Source organism: Ambystoma mexicanum, chromosome 6q (assembly GCF_040938575.1).
Source record: "Ambystoma mexicanum isolate Mex_15411 chromosome 6q, UKY_AmexF1_1, whole genome shotgun sequence".
Taxonomy (NCBI): domain Eukaryota; kingdom Metazoa; phylum Chordata; class Amphibia; order Caudata; family Ambystomatidae; genus Ambystoma; species Ambystoma mexicanum.
In genome coordinates, this window is record NC_090937.1 from 1,258,261,371 (window position 1) to 1,258,285,653 (window position 24,283).

General features: G+C 44.9%; 1 protein-coding gene across 2 annotated transcripts in view; it reads left to right on the forward strand.

The window, feature by feature from the left end:
- The window catches only part of ANAPC4 (anaphase promoting complex subunit 4), a 1,458,106-nt gene that overhangs the window by 43,899 nt on the left and 1,389,924 nt on the right, over window positions 1–24,283 (forward strand). For both annotated transcript variants that reach the window (XM_069631855.1, XM_069631854.1), the window contains exon 2: window positions 19,015–19,120. In XM_069631855.1, the coding sequence (XP_069487956.1) occupies window positions 19,015–19,120 (106 nt within the window). The remainder of the gene's footprint in view (window positions 1–19,014; window positions 19,121–24,283) is intronic.

The following is a 24,283-nucleotide window of genomic DNA, read 5'->3' on the forward strand; positions in this document are numbered from 1 at the left end:
AGATTTTCAAGTCTGGTAGGCCCACACCTCCTTTAACCTTAGAAAGGGCGAGGGTCTCTGCAGGGATTCTAGCTTTTTTCCCTTGCCACAGGAATTTCAGCATGGTTCCCTTGGTTTCCCTAAAGTTCGAGTCTGGGATCTGGATTGGGTAGAATTTGAAACTGGTAATGGATCCTTGGGAGAAGGACCATTTTGAGAGCATTAAGGCGTCCCAGCCAGGAGACCGTGAGCTTGCGCCATTTCTCCAGGTCTTTTTTTAGTTTGCCCATCAATGGGATGCAATTATCCTCGAATAGCTCTCCAAGATCCCTAGTTACAATGATTCCCCAGGTACCTTCGAGGCTCCAGACTCGCCTGCACTCCCAGAGGCACGAATCTGACTACGTTCCGGTCTTCATTCTCGTCTAAGCGGAGCAGAACCGACTTGGACCGATTAATCTTGAATCCAGATGTAGCGCCATATTGTTCAATCAATTGGACCGCCATTGGTACTGAGACCAGGAGGTTCACAACATGTCATCCTCATATAATGCTACTTTGTACTCCTGCCCTCCCGCACAGAATCCCTCAACTCTGGTTTTCCCCCTGATCCTCTGTGCTAGCGGATCTAAGGAAAGCGCGAAGAGTCGGTGAAAGGGGACACCCCTGCCTAGTTCTTCTTCCCCAGGCCGAACCAACGCGTGTCCCCACCATTAACCACAACACATGCCCAGGGTGAAGAATACACTGCCATGATCCCCCGTAAGAGTCTGTCCCCGCCATACAACATTTGACCAAGTCCGCTTTCAGGAAATCCCACTCTACCCTGTCAAATGCCTTTTTGGCGTTCACTGAAAGAAAGGCAGGGTCACTTGCTACCCCTGTTTCGTGTAATAAGTGCAAGGATTTCCTCATCATGTCTACCCCCTGCCGGCCTTTGATGAAGCCCACCTGGTCCGTGTGTATCAATCAAGGCATGTGCTCCTCAAGCCTGGCTGTGAGAACCCTAGCATATATTTTGGCATCACTATTAGGAGGAAGATGGGCCGATATGGTCTTGGAATCTCTCCCCTCCTTGGGTTTTTCCGTAATGAGTGCTTAGGTGAAAGAATCGGGGACCACCCCCATTTCGAGTATGTCGTTAAAGAGTTCTGTCATGAAGGGCAGGAGAACTTTGTAAAAACATGACAAACCCATCTTCACCCGGCGCCTTGCCTAGGGGCATTCGCGCCACTGCTCACCTAATCTCCCCCCCCCCTTATGGTGACCTCCAATTTCCTGGACTATGCTCTAGATAGTGTGGGCAATTGGGTATCTGCCAGATATGCATCAATTCTTCCTTCCTCGTGCGTGCACTCTGGCTTATACAGGGTCTCGTAAAAGGAGGTAACTGTCTCTAGTACCAGTTCTGGTGATGACACAGGTACATTATCTTCCCGATGACTTCGGGAACCCATCTCTCCGCCCGTTGTCCCCGTAGCCTGGCTGCCAGCAGTGCATTTACCTTGTCCCGCTTCTCATACAATTCTTGCTTGAGGAATTGCAAGTTCCAAATTATTTTCCCTTCCTCAAGTAGTCTCGGCTCTTCACTTTTAGCCCTTTTTACCCTCATGTCCGCGGTATCCTTCATTTCCCTCCAGTGTTGACTGTGTCTGTTTCTCCAGTCTGAGAATCTCTTCCCGCAATCCCTGTTCAATGATGGGCCGCTCACTCTTTTTCCGTGCTCCCTCTCTAATTAGTATTCCACGCCAGGTCACCTTCCCTGCTTCCCAAACAATTCTTTCATACTTCCCCAGTATGAATTATGGTGAAGAATTCCCTAATTTCTTTTTGCAGTACCTCCCGGAACACTGGGTCGTTTATCAGGGATTCATTGCACCGCCACCTAGCGCCCTTAGAATTCATTCCCAACCAGCCCAGCTCCAACGTGACAGTTCATGATATAGAGTGAACCTCTGATCCCTGGGCGACGTCCCACAAGTCTCTCGAGATGTACAGGTAACCTATCCTCGTGAAAGTTCCATGCAGGGGATGGGTGAAAAGAATGTGCAGCCCCTTTCCTGCGTATGGAAGTGTCGCCAGATATCTCTCAGACCATGCAATTCTAGTGTCTCCCGATCTCCGCATTGCACTGCCTCGGGAGCCCCTGTTCCCTATTGTGCGTGGTCGCCATGTCCGTCTCCACATCAGCCCAGGTGCTGAAGTCTCCTCCCAGAACCAAGTGTCCTGAGCTTTTACTAAGTATCTTGGAGTGTACCCTGTATACATGTCAGTTGCCCCTGATTAGGTGTGTAAATCGTGGCGAATGTAAAGTTCACCTTCCGGATGCTTCCTCTAACCAGAGGGGCCTGCCCCTCCACATCTGACCAAACCTTTGATACCACCATTCTGAGTGGCTTGCGTACCAGGATGCCCACTCCCACTTTCTGGCAGGGGTCAGAGTCCGAGATTTCGTGTCTCACTGGGCCATTCATGGTTCCTCATTCCCCCCCCCCACTCTTGCTGAATTTCGTCTCCTGTAAAAAGAGGATGTCCAGCCCTGACCTGCGGAATTCCCTCGCCACCAAAGATCTCTTTGTCGGGGAGTTGAGGCCTTTTACATTCAGGGTACCAACCCTCAGGGAGTCCATTTGCTGGCCATCAACCGATGCTGTCATCATGTTACCCCACTGCCAATGCCTCCTATACTCCACTTGCTATGCCACTGTAAGGTGTGAACATTGTCGTGAACCGACACTCAACGTAACTAAGAGTAAATGTCCCCAACACCGCGCTCCCCTCCAACCTCCCACCGCCCTGGCACTTGGCCCAGCCCCAAGATCCATCTTAGGATGTGGCCGAACCACAAACCTGACTCGTCATGCAGGTCGTTTCCACTCAAACCTTTTGAGGCCCTCCCGTCTTCCATCCCCCCCTTCCATTTTCTCCCTTTTGCACCAACAACGTGCAATCGCTTCAACATACACAGACTGCTTGCGCTCCCCATCCCCCGGCACTCATTCCTTCAGTGTGTGTGTATATATATATGTCAGACCCTTCAGCATTTCCACCCCACTCCCTCCTGACCTTGGGGGCGATTCATAAATCTGAGACCGCTTCTGGAGAAATTCAAGTTCCGACAGCCGGGCATGTACTCGGCTTCCTGTATTTCCTGGCACCGAGAATGCGTTTCCTTCTTGGGCCCTTGAGCTGCCACTGACTTCCCTCTGCGTTTGTCTCCTGCGAGCCTGAGTGGGCCTCCGCATCTCCCAGGAGTTCGTTCTTTGCACCGTTGATCTCCGTAACCAATTTATGTCTGTGTCTGTCGATTTCAAAAGAAATTGAGAACGCAAACCTCCATCTATATCGAATGCCTTTATCGTTGAGCCACTTGGTGAGGGGCTGGCTGTTACGCTCACCTGGCTCCCACAGGGGCGTCGGTTGGACCCGGACTGCTGCGGCCTCCACCCACGTGATGCATAGTGCAGCGATGACTGACTGGATCTGCCCTCCTAATCTTGTCTGCTTGGCTCGTAGAAATATTCTCCTACAAGTGGAGAGATGGGTTTAGCCACTTGTGGATTCACGTGATAGCACCCCCACTGTCCTCCCCACTAATCACCTCTGAAGCGCCCTCTCAGCAATCTCACCTTATATTCTTGAAGGATGAGCCCTCCATCCTGCGAAGCACGAAGTGGCGCGTTGATGACCAGTTACTTCACTGGTTTGAAGATATTGGAAGAGTTGTAGATGAATCCTGACTCCAAAAGATCCTGGCAAAGAGCCGCAAGTATATAGTTCGTAAGAGTTCAAAATTTCTGGAATTCACTCCTGTCCAATACCTCTTATATCTTGCAGCTTTGACCCAATAAGAAGATTGACAGCTGAAAGCGCTCCGGTAAAAATCTGTGTTACCCGTCCACACTGTCCGGTGAATAATGCCAAGGGTTAAACTTGCTGCTTTCTCCTCATCTTACAGGTGCGGCATAAGAAGATGTGGCGTGCTGATGAATTATACCTCCGGCGGTAAAATCAGGTAAGCATATGGCGGCTAAAGAGATTGTCTCTGTCTGTTCTCTCTGCTCACCTTGTTGTTTCTTGTCCCCTTTAGGTCCCGGGATTCAGCGATGTAAAGATAGAGACAGCGCCGGATCGAAGAGATGCTGCGTGAAACGGTGAGTTTGGCACGGCGCTGCTGCTGGCGATGCAGCGCGTTTAAAACAAAGTCTTTCCTCTGGTTGGAAGATGCGATGAATCCGGAATCGGGTAAGAAATCGGGTAATACTCTTGTTCTAACCTTTGCTTCTTTCCTTCTTTCTAGGTGCTCCAGGTTCGAGGCGGGCGTGGCAGAAGGCTGGATGCTGCTGCTGGCACGGTGAGCGTTGCGCTGCTGGATGCAGAATAACGCAAAGCGTGAGCTGCTCTTCGGGCGTGGTTTAAATAGCCCCCAAAGTAGTCCCAGGTAGGTATTCCCACCGACCACATCCGAGTCACAAAATAGTCCCTAAGGTAAAGTAGTCCTTGGATCTTGACTTGGATCTTCTTGCAGCATGGTCTGCATCAGGTAAGTGTGCACCTATGAGCCTGGCGCCTATGGCACCAGGACGGATTTCCCATATGAGCCTGGCACCATAGGCGCCAGGACTGAACCCAGACAGCCCCTAGCAGGGGTTGCTGGGTTTTCTCAAGGCGACATTATGCCTGCTCCCGGGGCTGATGGACGTGGTCTGGATGCCCGTGGGTATGCATCATGACACTGGCAGAGCCTTCTCTTGGCCAGGGTCAGGGATGATAAGTCCTAAAAAAAAATGGTGATTCTGGGTTCGCCGTAGGTAACGGGCTTCACCTTCTTTGCCCCCTTGAGAATTTTGACCTTGTCTGGGTAATTGTGGAAGCGAACAGGGACAGATCTGGGGCCCACAGGGGTGCCACTCGCTCAGTGTATCCTTTTAGATTTTGGATTCATCTATGGAGTCATTCCCAAAAATGAGTTTGGTGATTTCGTACAGATTCCTTTACAGGTCTCTCTCCTTCCTTGTCCGTTATCCCAAAGATCCAGAGTGTGTTTGTCCTCTCTGCTTTCAAATTTGTCCATTTTCAGGGAGAACGCCTGCAGTCTCTTATCTGCATGTTTTAACCACCTTTCCGCCTATGTCCGCTCTCATGCTTTTGATCTCATCCATTATTAAGGCCACATCCTTCTTTGTTGCCATTGAGTTTTCCTCTTTCCCTGCCATGGTCTCCCTGTGGCCCTCTGTCCTTGGGTCGGCACTCTGGGTGTAGTTATAGCCTGCAAGCTTCAATGTCCAGTCCATGTGACGCCGCCAACCGCGGAGTGCACTTGTTTGAGGTATCTAGGATGAGGATAAGTCCCATGGGTCTTTAAGATCATTTGCACGTGTGGAGGGCCCCGGCCGTGGCAAACCATCATTTTGTTATGTCTTTGTATTTTACGACACTACCGGGCCTCAGCCATTTAAAGATTAACAAATACAAAACAACGAAAATGAAAATAACGAATTTGAGGAAAAACTAAAAATGGGGTTGGGAGTGGGAATAGTGGTTTTGGGGGTGGGGGAAAAGTACTAGGGGCAAAAAAAGGGGGGGGGGGTTGCGCGACCCCCACCCACCACAAACAACAAAAAAGGAATTTGTTATTTTGGTATTAGTTGTTTTGTATTCATTATAATTACATTAGTTATTTCGGGATTCCATGAAATCACATGTAACCGTTTAACGTGATACCAATAATGCCATGGGCAGCGTTTTCTTTTTTTTTTTTCACCCCCATCGTCACTGTAGCTGTAAAAATATATACTTATTAGCAAAGGGAATCCACAGATGTCCGACTTGCGCATATTGCCCCAGAATGTATTACCCACAAGCCCCGGCAAAGACCCACATGGGAAACTGGTGCCCAAGGCCAGGAACATTACCCCCGACTTTGGAGCTCTGACTAGCCGGCGTTACAGCTTCTCCCTCCGGGAAAGGATGGGGAATGTCCCGGGAACCACCGCTGGGCTTGGGGCTGTTCAAACCACACTGGGAGTCAGCCGCCAAAGGCCAGGGATATGACCCCCCCACCACCCTTGAGTTCTTGCTGACCTGTGTTACAGCTGTGTGAGAAGCCCCCTCCATTTTGGGTGGGGGGAGAGGGCCACCCCTCTTTCCATTAGAAAATTCCCCGGAGGTTTAGGGTGACCCTCAGCCCCCCCTAAAATGCAGCCTACCATTAGTGTGCCAATCTGCCCCCAGGGTGTTCAAAACCTACTGCCCCACCCACTGGGGGGCCTGTCCCTACATGAGGTGCCCCCCTCCACTTGGGTTTTGGGGAAAGGGCCACCGCCCTTTTACTGTAAAAAAACAAAAATACCTGGTGGTATAGTGTGGCCCCCCCACCCCTACCCAAAACACCCCTTCTTTTTCTTATTTTTTTTTGGCCCACAGGAGGCACCAATACTGGCTGCCCCATGCTTGGGAGGACCTGCACCAATATTTCTGGTAGACCTCCACACACCCCCCCTACCCCAAGTGGATGGGGGCATCTCATGTAGCCCTCCTTAGAGTCAAATAGGGGCAGAAATCTGCCCCCAGTCAGGGCTACATGAGGTGCCCCCCATCCACTTGGGGTGGGGGGAAGAGTGCCACCCCCCTTTCATGGGGAAAGAAAAACCTGGTGGCTAGTGGCCCCCCGCCCAAATCTCCTTCTGATTATTATTTTTATGTATGATGTGCCCCTTTCTCTGGGGGTAGATGATCACCCATCTGCCCCCAGGGTTCTCAGTACATGTGCCCCCATGCTTTGGGGGCCGGAGGGGAGAGGGCTGCTTACGTAGTAAGCAGCCCCCTCCCCCACAAGTCACAAACAGATCCCTGGTGGTCCAGTGGCATTGCTGGCCGCGGATTGAGCGCTCTGCACCCATCCGCAACAAGCAATGCTTTAAAAAAAGGTGTAGTTGGAAAGGGGACAGTCTTTCCAACGACACCTCCCTCGATCTCCGGCTTGCAATACAGCCAGAGATCGAGGGAGAGGGAGAAGGGATCTTACCTTCTCTCTTCACCGCGGCAGCCGAAAATGGCTGCCGCAGTGAATTTACTTTCAGTTTCATGTTGGCATGCATTACGCACGCCAACGTGAAACTGAAGGTAATCCAACCTCCGGCCCATGAAGAGGCCCCCCCCCCACATAGCCCGGGGGTTGGATTACAGTTTTGAGCGATCCCTGCAGGGGTCGCTCAAAACACAATGCCTAAGAGCTATCTCGACCTTGGCAACCAAGAGGGAATTCCAAAGACGAGATATCTCGTTCTTGGCACTTAAGAGGTTAATGTATTACCAAATAATTAATCGGTTAATTTCAGATATTAGTTAAAGATTATGCTTGGTTTTGTCTCTTTTCGCTATATTCTGGTCATTGTTTTTAGTGTTCCTTTTTGTTACAAAGTTAATTTGTTACAAGTTATGGTATGTTTTGTCTCTAATAACTATGTACATAGCAATGTTCTTAGTATTTATTTCATTGTTACAAAGTTCACATTTAATGACATGCTCATTCTCATTAAGTAATCACTTAAATTTAGGGATTCGAATTTTTCAGCAATTTCTTTTAGTTTTTGAATGATTACAAAACTTTTTGCTGTCTTTTTATGAAATTTCTTTCCACTGTTTTGCTGAATTATTGAGTTTTCTTGCATCAGCTGTTCAGTTTGTAGTACATTTAAGAACTTCCATAGAGAAGGCTTTGAGTGGCTCAGCGCTACTTTCAGTCCATTATGCCATCCCTCCAACTTGTTGTTTGTCTTTGATGAGCCAGTTAATATTGTGTTGTAACAATTCCATAGTTCAATTTTAATTTCTGGAACCTTACGACCAAACCGTCCAACCCATGGTTCCTCATAATAGTTCAGAAAATTGGCCATTTCCTTTTCGTTTTCTTGATGGTAATTGCTGTTTACAATTGTTATATATGCTTTAACCATATGTTCCCTAGAATGCATGCTAGTGAGCACAGATGTCGTATGTGATGCTGCAGTTCGCCGTCTATACCTTCTTTTGCAAACCATGTTTTTGTATGTTACACCACAAAAAATGAGAATAATGAAAATAGCATCCTTGTATTACATATGTTGGGAACACATGTTGTATTGTTTTTGTTGCAGCCTGTTCAAAGTCCATGCTACAAGTTTTTGATGTATTGCATGTTTCTGGCAAACCTTCCTTTTAATTTTGTGAATATTTCTCCAATAGGTTTTTTCATTTTTTCACTCATTAATATGTATCCTAACGGGAAGAATTCAGACTCTACCTCGCTGTGTACACTGTACAGTTGTTTGAATCTCTTTGGACAACGTTTGAATGTTCCATCCAGCATCCAGTTTTTACTCCATCCTAGTCTTGATATATTTTGCTCTGTTGTATAAATAATATATCCGTTTTCTTCATTCTCATTATCAAAATACAGACATTTTTCTCCTTGCTATATTATCTTCAGACTCTCTGCAATGTTAATTTGTCCAATCTTTTTTGTAACTTTTGTTACCCTGTTTTCTTTGTCTTTCATACATTAATTTCTTTTTCAGTAATTTACAGCATGGCATTTCACCTGCCAAATGTGGTGGCAGTTCTCCTAGCATTTATCTTACCATTTCTCCACATGTAACTGCTTTGGGTTTTACCTTTCTTTTTAAATTATGTATTGTTTCCTTCACCTCAATTTTTGCTATATTGGGCTCATGATTATGCTCTCTAGCCCCCGTTGAACTTGCATGTCCTCTACAATCATTTTTTTAAACTCCACACATTTCCACCATTTCTTTTCACTTTGCATTCTTTCTAAATTGTAAATATATCCATTGTGTTTCAGTTGTTCTTTCCCTTTCGTTGACGATATATAAATCGCCTTTTCCATTTTTCACAGTTTGTAACTCTCCTATACAAATACAATAGGAAATCTACCAGTTAGTCTTTTAAAATAAATTAGAATTCCATTTATTCAAATGTTCTCATTCTTTCTAGTAAACCATACAAATCTTACCTCAGGAAATTAAATTACTTATTAATCACACAGATATATCTCGAGGTTTCATGGTTTGCCTGGCACACTTTCCTCAAAATTCACTTATGAATATCAACGTTTCAGCTGTTCTTCTTTCACTGTTAGAAATGACCATTACTGGACGTTTTTTTCGTTTCAGTCAGTGCAACCCTTTTCTCATTGGCTGCGTTTCTGTCACACGTGCACTGCGCAATTACATTCCATAGCATTTTAACTTCCTGAATCAGGTTTTCTCTGTAAAGGACCTCCTGTTTATTTCCTCTTTTCACGTTTCGTGTTTTATATTTATATTAATTTCCACTCCACCACAGTCATGTAAATCCATGTTTAAAGCCAATGCATTGCATGCTATCAAGTTGTATATCCAGACACTTCTCCAAAGTCAATTTCCGTTGCAGTCAATGCCGTTGCGGTAAAATCATACCAATCCACCCACACGCATCATGTGAACAGAATTATTGAAAAATCCTTGCTTTTGTTCCAAATGGGCATCTAAATTGCATTATATTTATGGTTCATCGTCTCTTTAGCTCTTTAATCTAATTAAAACATTTTTATTTTTTATTTTTTTTGTTGATGATTTTTGATTTCTTTTAGTTTTTCTTTTGTGTCTTTTTAATTTTACTGTATCTACTTTGGCTTATGTTGGTGTTTTTTGATCAGATAATGATTTCTACCAGTATTACTTTATCTCTACCTCACTTTGATAAAATGGAAAGTTGAATATTATGGGATTGACTGTCATCTATCATGAGATTTAAATGTAAAGCCAATTCATCAGCTCTGGAGTAATTAAGTTCCAGGCATGGGTGGTCCTAGACTCAGCTATTGTCTATTATGGACACATAGCTGCACCCAATATGAAGTTACATGCATAGCCCATTGCTTTATATATGGACATACATTGCACATGCTGGATTACCATTTTTGAGGTTTAATATTGCACATATATTTATTGCTATACATGAAGTTATTGCTGTCATGCTGGAACTGACATATATTTTTTTATCAAGCACGGGGCACTTTATTTATTGCCATGTATGTTGCTAGAACTATGCTGCTAGCATTTCCACTTATCCATCAGGCAGTAGGCACTTTATTTAGGGATTATTGTACATCTATTTATCGACATATGCTGCTATGGTTGCAATGCTGGGATTGATATTTGTCTAGACCATTACTGCGCACTTTGCCTTTTGCCATTCATGCTGCTATAACTGTGCTGCTAGAATTGCACTGGGCACTTTATTTGTTGCCATGTTTATTGCCAAAGCTGCGTAGTTTGAATTGTTACCTATCCGTTAGGCACTAGGCACCTTACTTGGATGCACATGCACTGATTTGTCATGGAAATCATTCAGGTTTCATTCTTTGTGTTCAAGGTCTACAGCACTATATATTTCAGGCAGCAGAGATGGGGCGGCTGAAAGGCACGTACTAGGCTCACAACCTGGTTGTTCAGAACAGTATGACTCCAGACTATGTTTCATTATGTGTAACTTCGGTTAGTGTGCGAAACCTAGACTATTAACTTTTAGGACTTCCACCCATTGCTGCTACGGAAAGTATTGTGTGCTTTATTTGATTGAAGGAACATTGTAGTTTACAATTATCTTCTACAGCATATGCCCTACACATAAGGAGATGTCAGTGTGCACGCTATGCATAAAGTTTGAGATCTGTCGCAGCAGACCTACACACAGTGGATGAACGGGGAGCATTGTTGTATTGTCCATTATCCATTGCAAAATGGCCGACATGTTTGTTGTATTTTGGAATCACTTTTCACTTTTCATTAACCTGTGTGTATATGTAAATGACATTCACATGTGGGGGATATTGTGAACAAGCTACAGGATGTTAGCGAAACATGTCATGTTGCCAGACTCTCTGGCGAAAATAATGTGGGATTGCAAAGAATTTTTATGATTAACAGAAAAAAAGACTTGATATTTTATTTTCTGGACTTTCCGGAGAGTGATTGAACTAAGGTTTCCGGGAGTGCAACTCACAGCCCAGTGTAATCGCACTGGAAAAAGAAGATATATGTTTGAAAACGCAGTAATGCTTAAAACATGTGGCATAACTTCTGCCTGGTAAACAGATAACAGAATCGTCTGAGCACAAGTAGTAAAGTGGTTGATTTCCTTTTCAATAGTGCAAAACATACAGACAAAACTGCTTGTTTAAATGCTAACCAGCCACATGGACCAAACAGGGTTAAAAACACTGACCCTGCAGGGAAGTTGTACAAATTGCTATTGAATCAGTACCAATGTCTTCTCATTTTGGGACATCAAAATAAACCTGCTCCCAGAGGTGTAGATTTATAACGTGCAACTCCTGGTAATGGTTGTTGCAAATGCCAATAGATGTGGATGAAGTAAATTTGTCCAGAGTACGTTGGTTGTGGTTTTCTATGTTCAATAAAGGGTTGCAAATAAAGAATGCATATTTTGCACCCTGCTTGAAGAAATCATTTGAATTTCTGATGAAGTACTAAAATGGTAAGTATTCATTTTCTTCTCATTTTAGCGATCTGTGCAAGAACAACTTCTCATATAAAGTAAAACCCAAGGATGCACAGACATGGCAAAGATAGCTGTTCGCAAGTGTTAACATCTGTGGGAATTGTGAGGGGTCAGAAATGAGAGGCGGACACAAAGTTGCAGTGTTATTATTGTCGGACATTTTATGTAAAATAAGGGTTGGAAAAACACTTCTCTAGCCCTAACCTAACAACTTAAACCACTGTGAGGATGGGGGTCAGGGAGGAGGCGCCGAGGGAGCTGGGCCGGGCGTGAGGCAGGGTGCCTTGGGGGCACAGGAGCAGGCAGCGTCTGCCCCCCCCCCTTCCTTACCTGGAATGACTGCCGATGCCGGACAGCCCACGAAACGGGCTGTCCATGGAACACCATACTGGGGGGCGGAGCCTGCAGGAGACTCATACGCCGGGCTGCACAAGTGTGCAACGGCAGCAGGGAAGGAGAGGGAAGCTTGGAGGGAGGTCTGGGCTCTGCCAACAGGAGGAAAGGAAGAGTAAGGGGGAGGGCAGCTCTCTATATAGAGGGAGGGCTCCTTGGGTCTCCACCAATTAGAGGGGGGTGTAAAGGGTCCCTGATTGGCCCTCTTACAAGCCTAGGACAGGGTATAAAAGAGATTGGCCTAATGGCATTGTTGTTGCTCGTTGCAGGGAGAAGGAGAAGAGTGTGGAAGCAACTGGTGGGCCTATCCGGGTCTGAGTGAGCAGGAGACGCCTCACAAGGAACGCATATCCGGGCATTATCCCACAGTGAAGGAACTGTGGGCCTACCGGGACCCCATCCTTATTGGTTAACACTGAACATTAACCCTTGTATCAATAAAGTTCTCTCAAGCATCAACCCCGGCTCCTGTCCTGATTGTCACAACCACTCAAACTAAGAATCAGTAAGTTAGTAATATAGAAACCGTCCTTGCGCCCACAACATTCTAAACTGACCCTCCCACTGGGAACAAACAACTAAGAGTGCAAGGAAATATGTTTAGTAGAAAAAGTGTTCATAATCAAAACATAAAGAATAAATACAAAACTATTTCTCAAGAAGATATCCTTGAAAACCAGAGGATAGTTCCCTTCCCCTGGAATGGTGGTAGGATGGTCAAAGTGTGTATCTTAAACAACAGTTCCTTGAGGACACCAAAAAAAAATGGCGGTTTTTGAACAACAGTTCCTTAATGCTTTTATCTGGATTCAGAAATTTCTTGTTCAGACAATGGGCCTCATCACGAGTTGGGTGGTAACCTTGGCGCTACTGCCAAACCCCTGCCGCTAATGGTGCTGGATCACGGGTTTGGCGGAACGGTTGGTTCCCTTTCCCCATTGGACCCATTCGGGAATTCCTCATTCCCCATTGGGTCCAATGGGGAATTACAGCCGGCAGATTTCCCGCCAGCGGTAATGGAGCCGAACATTGGCAAATTTGCAGTGGATTTGCCCCCAGCTCAGAGCTGGGGGGAAATCCGCCAAGGCCATGATCTGGCGGATCCTTAAATATGCCGGTAATAGCGCTACCACTGCATTTAAGGGTTATCGCCAGACTCGTGATGAGGCCCAATTTCTTTTAAAGCCTCAATCAAAACCTTTTGTAGCAAAAAGTGTCTTTCCTAAACAAAATAACTTTCTTTGTATTTGCTTCACTAAGTTCTCTTTCTGTAAACTTAAATATAAACCTGGTGTACTTTCCAGACTCCCTGTTAAACATCCTTGCCAGGTATTTTGTTTCACTCTACGTTTCCTTTACAATTTCTGTTGGATAGCCTGGGATACTCCCCTGCCAGGAATCCTGTCATGGATTCTTCGAATTCCCTGGTATATTTCCCTGCCAGGTATATTCCCACAATTATCAAAATTCCTGCTAGTTTTGAATGCCAGGACTTCCTATGTGCATCTCTTCTTTGTAGTACTATCTGGTGTGCTCCTCTGCCAGAAATCCTCTTTTGGGGCTCTTCAGATTACCTAGTATACTTCTCTACCAGGTATCTGGGGGCTCTTCAGATTCCCTAGTATACTTCTCTACCAGGAATCTTCCCTGAGTGTTAAAAGTTCTTCATACAGTTTTCAAAGGCCTGGTGGATTTGTATTGCCAGGATCTCACTCTATGACCTTCTTGGATCCCATACTCCTCTGCCAGGTATCCGGCCACAATGTTCACTCTTTTCATATACCTTGTACAATCTTTTCATATCTTCAATGGATTGCCTGGTATACTCCCCTGCCAGGAATCCTTTCACAGTGGTACAGTCTTTTCACTGGAGGTATTACAGATCCCTAGTATACTCCCCTGCCAGGTATCCTACCCCCAAATGTCCACTGCCTGGCGTCTTCTCTTTACCAGGAGTTCTCTTTAGTAGCTTTACTGTTACTCTCAATACGACATCTTAGCATTTGCTTTTAATGTCTTTGTCCAATGTATTCGCTTAGGGTAACACTTGCTTCAGCTCTCCTCCCACGTTGCCATTTCTCACACGTAATCGTTCAGATTTCGCTGTTGTACTTTTTGTTAATAGTATTCAAATCTTCCGGTTCTTAATCTAACATTAGGTTTTTCCTTTGTTTGAATCGTTTTTGAATATTGTTCAAAATGTCAGTCTCACATACTTCATTTAATTGGTTTCTGGTTTGTTGGTACGCCCCGGGGTCCCCAATGGCTCTGGGCCGACTCACTGGTGGTTTGTGGTGTCCCCAACTCGTAGCATGCCTCTGCAATGAAGCTTATTTCTGGATTGGCTTCCCAGGCGCTGCAGGCATCTCTTTTGCGGCTCTGCATCTTCTCGGCGGCTTCCTTCTGCATCCAGGACCAAGAACGCTGTCTCCCAACTCAACCGTACCTCCAGAAGCTCGGCCGGCTTCTCGGTGCCCCTGCTGTCCTTCAGGTAAGCTGGTGGCACTTCTCCTTCTCTCCCGCCAAGCCGGTGTCTGTAGCTCACGCACGCAAGCTGCCGCAGACAGGTGCCTGTCTTCTCCTCCGCGGTTCTCTCCCGTACCGTTTATGTGAGTGCTACGGTCGACATTTTTAAATGTTGCAGGCAATTTAAAGGCAATAGAAGAACTGGTCTGCATGTTGGTCTTTGGACCTGGCTTAATCTGCATTATCTCTTCTCTCCTCTTCTTCATCTCAGTTCTTGAGACCTTATTGGGACTGAAGTCTGTAGTAATTGTGTTTAGAATTTCAATCAGCCGACACACACCTTGGTCTCGACCTAGTATGCAGCGCACAAACGAAATGCTTATCTCTTTATACTATATAGATTCAATGTTGAGATGGTACACCACTCATATCACACCCCCTTTTCAAATACCCCTGGTCACAATGGACCATGAACCAGGCTGGTTTGTAAAATACGAAATTTATTTATTTTAAAATTCAAAAGAAACCATACACATTTTAATATGGGGCAGCAATCGCCAATGGGATGATAATTAAAATGAGAATGTGAGCAATGCACTGGGTTTAACCTTCTAGTGGAACATATACACAGCACAGCGGAATAGGAGCACTTTTTGGTTTAGGAAAGATAGCACCCAAGTTAGAATTTCCCCCTGCAATGCTCCCTCAACCCACAAATAATTGTTTCTGAGTGGATAAAAAGAAGCACCAGGTAATCAGGAATAAGAAACAGAAAACAGAATCCAAATCTGACCTTCCCTCCCAAAATAAGAGAGGAAAAAACGGATTGTAAACCCCTTTCAATGTTATGAAATGACACCCGGAAATGGACGAATAAATAATGAATGCTTGTTAAAAACCTTGAAGCAAATATAATTCCTCACTAAAGCAACAATGCAAAGATACAAGCAATCACAAAGAATGGATTACCAAAAGCATACAGTTCAAAAATGAATGGAAAGTTTAAAACAGATTGCAGCAAAATGACATGTTGGAAACTTTGGAATTTTTTTCAATTCCCGCCTGAAATTAGCCAAACTGTTTTTAATAAAAACTGGTGAAATACACTGATTTGGAGTGCGGTTTGGGGATAGAGGTATATCACAGGGATATTCTAGAAGTGAAAATAGGTCTCTAGCTATGAAACTGGATGAGTTATGCAAGATCTAAAAAGGTGTGCTTTGAGTAAAATGAAGCCTTGAAATAGGAAAGGAAATCAGTTGTGACAAGAACAGTTTTACTTTAAACTAGAGTATTCAGGCTAGCCCACCAAAGAGGGACACAGTAAGATCCAGGGTTGATTCGCGATTTCAACCCCGTCACCCCAGCACCCAACCCTGGCGGAAACCAGTCCGCTCACTCGAAATAGGTCTAATGGTTTAGGATTACACAAGACAAAATTACTAAAGACATGGCGCTAGCACTAGAAATCAAGGGCAGGGTTGCAAGAAGGAGTCTTACAGTTTCCACAAGTTATCAGGATAAGGATAGGATGACTTAGTGCAATAAGGACCAAGGCAAGACAAGGTATACTATGGATTTCTATGGGGTGGTGATTTATACTCACAGTCCACCTTTTTAGTTTTGGGATTTTAGACCATCAATAGGTTATGGTCACTACATGGCGGCGCGCCTGGCAAACAGCTGGGCAGTTCTGGTCACCGGATGGCACTGTACTGGAATGGCAATTCTGGTCACTGGATACTAAAGGTCAGCTGGATGGCAGGATGGCAGCGGGCATGCAGTTAGTGGGCAGCAAGCCAGGCTGGTTCAGGATGCAAAAGGTACCGCTGCTTTCCCCTTTTTGATGGGAGATTAGTGGATTTTCAGATTTGAGGCGTTGCTGGGAATCGGATCAGCACTGCTTGGATTTTGCAGTGGGCCCTGGAGTAGGGTCAGCAATGCTTTGGCCTTGTAGTTGGGGTCTAGAATCTAGATGATGAATGGAACAGGACGCCGGTGCAGGAACATCAGGAAGAGTGTGTGTCGCGTCTTGTCAGGGACTCTTATATAGAGCATGGTGACGACATAGACTATTTTGCTGGGCCGGCTTAGATCAGCCCGCCTCTAAACAACTGGATTGGACAATCAATTTTGGTTGCCTCCCCTGGGATGTGACTCGGTTCAGGAGGTTGCATTTTATGATGTAAAAAGACTTCCCACAGACCTTTTTGTCAAAAATCATTTGTAACAGAATTTACACATTTACACATTTGTACATTTGCAGCACCTTAATAAATGACATAATCGGGTTACATATTTTATGTAGAGCATAGCAGTCGAATCCTGCAATCTGTGAGACACTGTTTCGCCCTTCTACCAGTTTTTCGTGCTTTTCAATGGGATTAATATTACTCAAAATCCTATAACTTTATACAGGGGTGTGGATGATCATAAGGGATGTATGTACAAAACTTTGCATTTGCAACACTGATGCTTTTCTTGTCATCCGCAATACTTTGCCATTTCTGTCCCCAAAGTGTCAGTGAATTCTACCATGTCTTAAATTCACTTTTAAACTGTGAAATTGTTACATTTTTACAAAGTCTTGCTGCAGAGATAAGTCTTTAAAGTTTATTTATAAACTAGTATTTGGAAGAAAATGGCAATCCTTTATAACAGGACCATTTTTTTCTCTCTCTTCATTAGCCACAAACTGTCATTTCCTTCAGAGCAAGGTGTGGGGGGGTTACAGTTTGATTTAAGGTTTATTGCCCCCTTCCCATCTTCACACTTCCTGGCCCTGGGAGTTCCATTGTCAGTGGGTTCAGCCCAGCCGAAATTATTTCTAACCTAGTAATTATCAGTGGGTGTTAGTCTCTGCTGAGATTTTATGGTGTGGCTCCCTTCCTAGGGGGAAGCTTTAACTCTGCCAACCGGAATAACCTGTTTTTGACAGCTTGCAAATGCAGCCAAGCCAGTTTAAAACCTTTATTTTCTGATATTTGGTCCTGAATTAAAACAAGCCTGTGGAATAAAATAGCCCATGTGTGTATTATCAGCAACAACAAAACCCCTTCACATTGCTAAATAAGGCAGGTTTTCATTCAACAGTTTACTTTTTAAACAGGCATTTTTAGACAAGCCCATGTTTACACATGTGGTGCTAGCTGCTAGCATTTCTCTTTAAATTCGGTTTTGCATCTCCATCAGATTCCCACTCTGTCTTGCAGCTATAGTTCTTTTCTTGTATGCAGGAGTTTGGTTTGAAGCGCAGATGCATTGAAACTGACATGGCTCCGATAGCTGGAGTCTCTTTTGAACTACTGAGCTTTGATACATTTGTAAAGAAATGAATGTGTTTTCCTGTGCGGGAAAAGTGAAGTTCCTTGTTGATTTTTCTCAAAGTTGGTTTGACAGGGCCTGCCCTTCAGAAATCGTGCCTGGTTTTGCTGAAGCACAATGAGATATCCTGGGCATGGCAGGGCCTTATTGATCACAGTGGATTAAGAAAGAACAGATGGAATTAGCGTCAAAGCAGCATTTTTATTTTTAAAGGTAAAAAAGTTAATTTTTCAATGGGGAGTTTGAGGTTTGAGGTTTTCAGCAAAGATTTTTGTATATGTCAGAACACACTGGCATGCTCTTTCAGTGTGTCTCCTTGTTCCATCCTGCCGAATGTATGCTTAGCAAGAAGGTGCAGCCATCTTTTTGATGCTGCAAAACGCAGTTTTGAGGTCATGGCGCTCACAGGAGCCAGCGCAGCCATCTTTTGCTGTTTTTGCGCAAATCCAGCTTGGTGATGTGGGGTCAATATATCCCACAATTGGAATTTCAACATGATGATGTTCAAAAACTTCACATGTAGCCATGTCAAAAACAGGAGATATTGTACGTGTGTTGTAAGTATTTGAGGTATAAGTGGGGTTTTGTTTAGAGTGACAAAGTATGCGGTTTCTGATTTTTACAATAGGAGGACGCTGTGGGGTAACAAGCCATCAATAACTTGGGTATTATAGGGACTTGGTCACGGACAAAGCAGGAATACAGCGTCTCATTCAATGGAATCATCTGCTCCCCCTGGTAGTTATTGCCCATGTGCTCTTCGCTCATATAAACATCCCCAGGATCAGGTAGCAGCCGCCTTCCCCAGGCCACATGGGAAGAGGTCACCACCGGGGAATCAGTGATGAGTCCATTGGATTCATCACATCATCACAGAATGGTGAGAAATATATGGTTCTGACTTAAAGAAAACTATTTTTCTTTCACCTAGTGCTAATTTTCTTTAACTAAAGTTTACTAATGTTGCAGCTTACCAGTGCCACCGTGTGCTATACAGAATGATGATCTACGTGGACTCCTAGGTCCTATTTTTACTACTTAAAATGTAATTTCTATTTTCTTTATTACAGCTATTCATATTTTCCTAATTTCTTAACCTATTAAATATCTGGATTGTGGGCTAGACAATCTGATATGATCTAGTTGTATTTTAGTGTTTACTGAGATCCTATCTTGGATTATATCTACCCAGGCAGTAGGTCACCACCTATCGTTAATTGGCATCTTTGTCTTGGAAATGCAGAAGTACTAAAGGAGTAATTCTTTTCACTTAAATCTAATTTCCAGGTTTTGCTTCATCGCCTCGCAAACTTTCAGAGAGTATGGAGTTTACCACCTAATGAAAATACCGGGAAAGACGTCACAACGCTTGCATGGAGGCCAGATGGCAAAAGTAATGTTATTTCTTTAAAACAAGATTTCTTTTTGCAATTGATGTTGTTCCTGGGCTTGTACGTCAGTGCATTATAATACCACTAGTGTTGATGGAATTGGGAGAGGGACAAGAGGCCCAGTAGTCACAAGTGATGTTAAACTGACTAAGAGTGATCTTTGAACTCCTCAAATTTAGTAATGATATAGAACATTTAGATTGGCATATTTCATCCGTCATGAATCAAAATGTTTGATGCAGTATAAAAACAGAAGTAGCAGAAAAAGCATGCCAGGTAACACAAAAGCATTGGGGAATAATAGGATTGATGTAGTGTATTTTCATTAACAGCAGGCTGCCTGCCAAGGCATGTTTCTGCATGTTTTGGATGAGTTAATTGTCCAACATATTTACTGTTTGATTATATGGTTCTTCTGAGTAGCTGTGGTTAGAATATGAAAGTCTGTCACAGCTGAAAGTGTCTTGAACCGTAATTTCTGTGTACTATGCGCCAAAGAACATACTAGCATGGTTGAGGCGAGTTAATGGTTGAAGGATTCTGAGGAGAGATGCAATCTTCTGTCTAGAAAAGAAGGATTTGCAAAACAGGTGATTTGCGTCTGGATCAAAATGCAGATCTAAACTAAAAAGATTAACATTTGTCAACCCTGTGCATCCTCCATGTGTATTGTGTTTATTGTACTGTTTAGCTGGACTTGAACCAGAATTACCAGGACATAACTCTGTACAATGGAACTTGGAGATGTTGACATAGTTTGTGATGGAGAGACTAACAAAACACTTTATTGATAACTACTAACTACAGACAGTAGGTTGGGGTTGAAATAATGGCTAGGGTTCTGAGAGTACTTCTCCAACATAGCATGATGGCCTGCTGGGCTGGACATGCCACTATATCACATGACTAAATGAAGAGGCATGGGTGATACCAGTTCTCATAATATCTCTGGCATCTCAAAGATAGTTCACTTTTTTGTATTTTCCCTCCAGCTCTACAATGGGCTTAACTTCTTATAAGGTACGGAATTGGACAAATGCCTGAGGGGCCCAGGGAATGTAGCTATAAAAGAAAAGGTTGTCAACTATACTAAAGGTTCCCCGGAGGAGAATTGAACAAGTGAAAAGATAAATTCTAAAAGACGTAGCCATTGTTCAGAGTTATAGCCCGAATGTTACTTCTTGACTTCATCCAGACATGACCACCCCTGAGAGCCATGAGTCACCCTCCTAAGTTACCTCAAGTCACAAATGCCCACCAGTAAGTATTCCTTACTGCCCCGCCCCTTGCCCTAGTTCAGGGGTAAACCAGCATGCAAGTTGCAAGCTACTAGCCAGCCATGAAAAGTCAATTGTCACCTTAAATCTACCCATACACACAGCTCACCATTTCTTACTTGCAAAGAGGAAATTATCACTAGCCACTGGCACGTCCACATTTTACCCCCTGCTAGGTGATGCCTTGCCAGCAGGAATTGTACCAACCAAAGGGGATTGGTTAGTAGCAAGTATGTCTCCCACCCAGCCCCCCCTTGCTATGGTTTTTTCAGGCTGACTTTTTAACCCCTAACCAGTGGTCACCATTGTGGATTTAATCTCTCAACAGGCTCTGACTGTCCCCTTCTGGTCTTTGGCTTGGCCCAGAGACAAGGAGTTAACCCCTAGTAAGCTGTCAGCATCGAAGGTATAATAATCCGCAGGGTGCCTGGTTTTTCTCTGGTGGTCTGGCTCACTCCTTCTGCCTCTTCCCCAGGGTGTGGCTTTCTCATTTGGATAGTCGCCATGTCTTGGTCTGGCTCGTCCTGTTTTTCTCACTCTGTAAGGGGCAGGATGCCCTTCTCACCATAGAGGGTGTTGATGCCCTGGCCTCTAGAGTCTCTCCAATTTATTTTAAAGTGTTTTTATTGGCATTTCTTGAATAACATCAAATCTTTAGTGTTCTGTCGCCTTGCTTATTCTTACAGTTTAGTTTGAAACAGAACAGAAACAAAAAAACACAACAAATCAAGCAATAAATCATTTACAGTGGTCTCCTTTCACAGTTGGACTCGTCAGGTAGTGCCTTAACAGGTGTTGGGGTTGGGTGGTTGTGACAATTAGCAGTTCCTTCCTTTGGGGGCATCTGGGCTGATATTTGTCTCTTATCCAACCTTTTCGGGTTAACTCTGGTGAAGTTCAATTTATTCAAGGTGGTTTGTCATCCGAGGGATGTAACATGTCCCAAACCATTGACTTCCATGCCTCAAATGTCACACTGGTTTCCTCGTCTGATATGGACACCCCCGCCCCCCATGCCTTAGTTTCGGCTTCAGCCCAACGCTCCAGTTCTTTATACCATACATTGTATCTTGGGCCTCGTGTTTGTTTCCATGCCATCGCTATAGTTCTCTTGGCCTGTATGCATGCCATGTCCCTCAATTTCACCACATGTTTTATCTTGGCCAGCCTTGGGTATGTACCTAAGAGGCATTCTTTGGGGGACCAGTCATATCGTGTAATACCTGCCCTACAGCAGGCCGATTCCACTTTAGCCCAGAGGAATTGTGTTTTTGTGCATTCCCAGGACATGTGGACAATCCCTGCTCTCTCTGTTCCACACCAAGCACATTGGGAGTGTGCCTGTTTTTAAAGTTGGCCATCCTGTTTGGGGTCATATAAGTACGGTATAGGACATTTAGTTGTATCTGCCAGAACCTGGCGTTCCTTGTGACCTCCCGAGGAAACGCAAGGGCCCTTTCCCATTCCCTCCCAGAGATGTCCGTCCCCAGACCTTCCTCCCATCTCGTCTTCAAGGCAGGTACCCTGGGGTTGGGCGTGTCGACCAGCTGACTGTAAATTATGGATATTGGTTTCCAGCCGTCTCTCGGGTTGTACAACAGTGTAACCAATGGGCAGGCCAAGACTCCCATTTTTCTTTGGCCACCCGTCTTGCCCTTTAGTACCACAGGAATTGTCCTGCCGGTAGCCCTTCTCTTTCTACTAAAGTCCCTGAACAAGCATTCATCGTATAGGTCTCCCCATATGTTTATCCCCCATCTTTCCCAGTGTCGTGCTGTCACCAGATCAGTGCTTGTTTGGCATACATCAGGATTTCTGGTGAGTAGGGGTGTTGCAGGTGTAGTAAGGTTTTGGTTCTGTTCCACATCTGTCTCCCCAGGCTAGCTAGCATGGGGGGGGGGTGGGCTGCTAGGCTGTGCAAAGGGAACCAGATCAATTCTTTCATGCATGTGCATTGGGGCCACCGACTGTCTTAACAATCTGTTTTCCGCCGTCATGTCATCAGAGAGCCACTGGGCGACTAAGCTCAGTTGTGCCGACAGGAAGTATTTCTCTAAGTGAGGGAGTTGTATGCCCCCTTCCTTGTAGGGTAGTGTTAGTTTGCTTAGGGACAGTTTGTCTTGTGCCGCTCCACAAGAAATCGCGTATCAATATGTCGAGTAAGCGGAAGAAGGAGGCTTTTAAGTAATATCCTATGTTTTGAAAGTGGTATAGAAATCTTGGAAGGAAAATCATTTTTACAATGGAGGCCCTGCCTATCATTGATAAAGGTAACTTCGACCAGAACTTAATAGATTTACATAGTCAGGCGTAGGTGGTGTGCTCATGCATCTGGTCCGGTGTGTGTCTTATATTGACCCCCAAGTACCTGAACGATTCTAGTTGCCAATGAATACCCATGTCTGGCAACTCCTCCCTGCATTTGCCTCTGATGCCTGCCAGCGGGAACAAGCTAGATTTTGCTCTGCTGAAGCGTATTCCTGATACCGCAGCATAGTTCTCTAATACCTCTAGCATAGTTGGAACATTTTTGCCTGGGTCCCTCACATATAGGAGGACATCGTCTGCATATAACGAGATTATATGGTACACTCCCCCGACACGGCTCCCTGCGTCAAAAAATTGCTTCCTGAAGTATATCGCTATCGGTTCGAGCCCCAGAATGTATAGCATAGGTGACAGTGGGCAACCCTGTCTGGTGCCTCTGCATATGTCCCATGTTGGAGACACTACCCTGCCGGATTTAACTCTTGCTGTAGGCGTGGTGTACAGGATCCATACCCATTTTATGTATTTCTCACCGAACCCAAACTCTTTCAGTACCGCCAGTAGCCACTCCCAATAAATAGAATCGAATGCCTTGATTGCATCCAGTGATAATATTGCATAGGGCTCTGCCTTCGTGGCCGTTTGGTCCATTATGTGCTATAATCTACGAAGGTTTGCCGTTGTGTTGCGGCCCGGCACAAAGCCGTTCTGATCGTGATGTACCAGTTCAACCACCACTCTGGAGAGTCGTTTCGCTAGTATGGTGGTCAATATTTTAACATTGTAGTTAAGCATTGCCGCCAACGGGTGGTACGAATCACATTTGTCCGTCGGCTTACTGGGCTTCGGTATTGGGATCACTAATGTTTCCCTCATACTGCTAGGCAGTACTCCCAGCGTGTATGCTTCTGTGAGGGCTGATTCATACGTTTTATAAAATTCAGGGGGGGGGCAGGCAGTCGCTGCCCGGCCTTTTGCCTGTAGCCAGAGATTTGATTGCATCGCTGATGTCGTCTATGGATATATCTTCCTCTAGGGTTTCTCGTTGGGTTCGGTCTAGTTTGGGCAGACCTATTTCCCCCAGTGTGTCTTGTATGTCAGTTTGGGGTACTGGGTGTCGTGTGCGTATAAGTTTGTGTAGAATGATTTAAAGGTGTCGTTAATTGCCTGTTCTGTCCAGTGCACAGTGCCCTCCTCATCCTTTAGTGCAGTCGTTAGGTGTTTGGGGTGTTACTTTTTGCACAGCCATTACAATAATCAACCCGGTTTGTCCCCCTCCCCGTGTGCCTTTGCGGTTCTTGTTGCGTAGTCAAACTTGGCTAGCCTCTCCCACGCTTCCTTGCCCACGCCCCTCAATTCGGCCAACTTTCCTTCCTCCTCCCTTTTCCCAGTGGTGTCTGCCTCCGTCTGTCAGATTTCCTAGTCTTTCTAGTTCAAACCGCAAGATTTTTCTGATGCACCCTGCCCCCGCTATGGTCTCGCCCCTTATCACTACTTTTAATGCCTCCCATACCGTGCCCCAGTATTCTACACTACCCACATTTTCCTCTATATATCCCACCAGCTTGGTCCGAAGGTCTTCCCTGAAGACCTGGTCAGTTAGTGCTTCTACTGGCATGC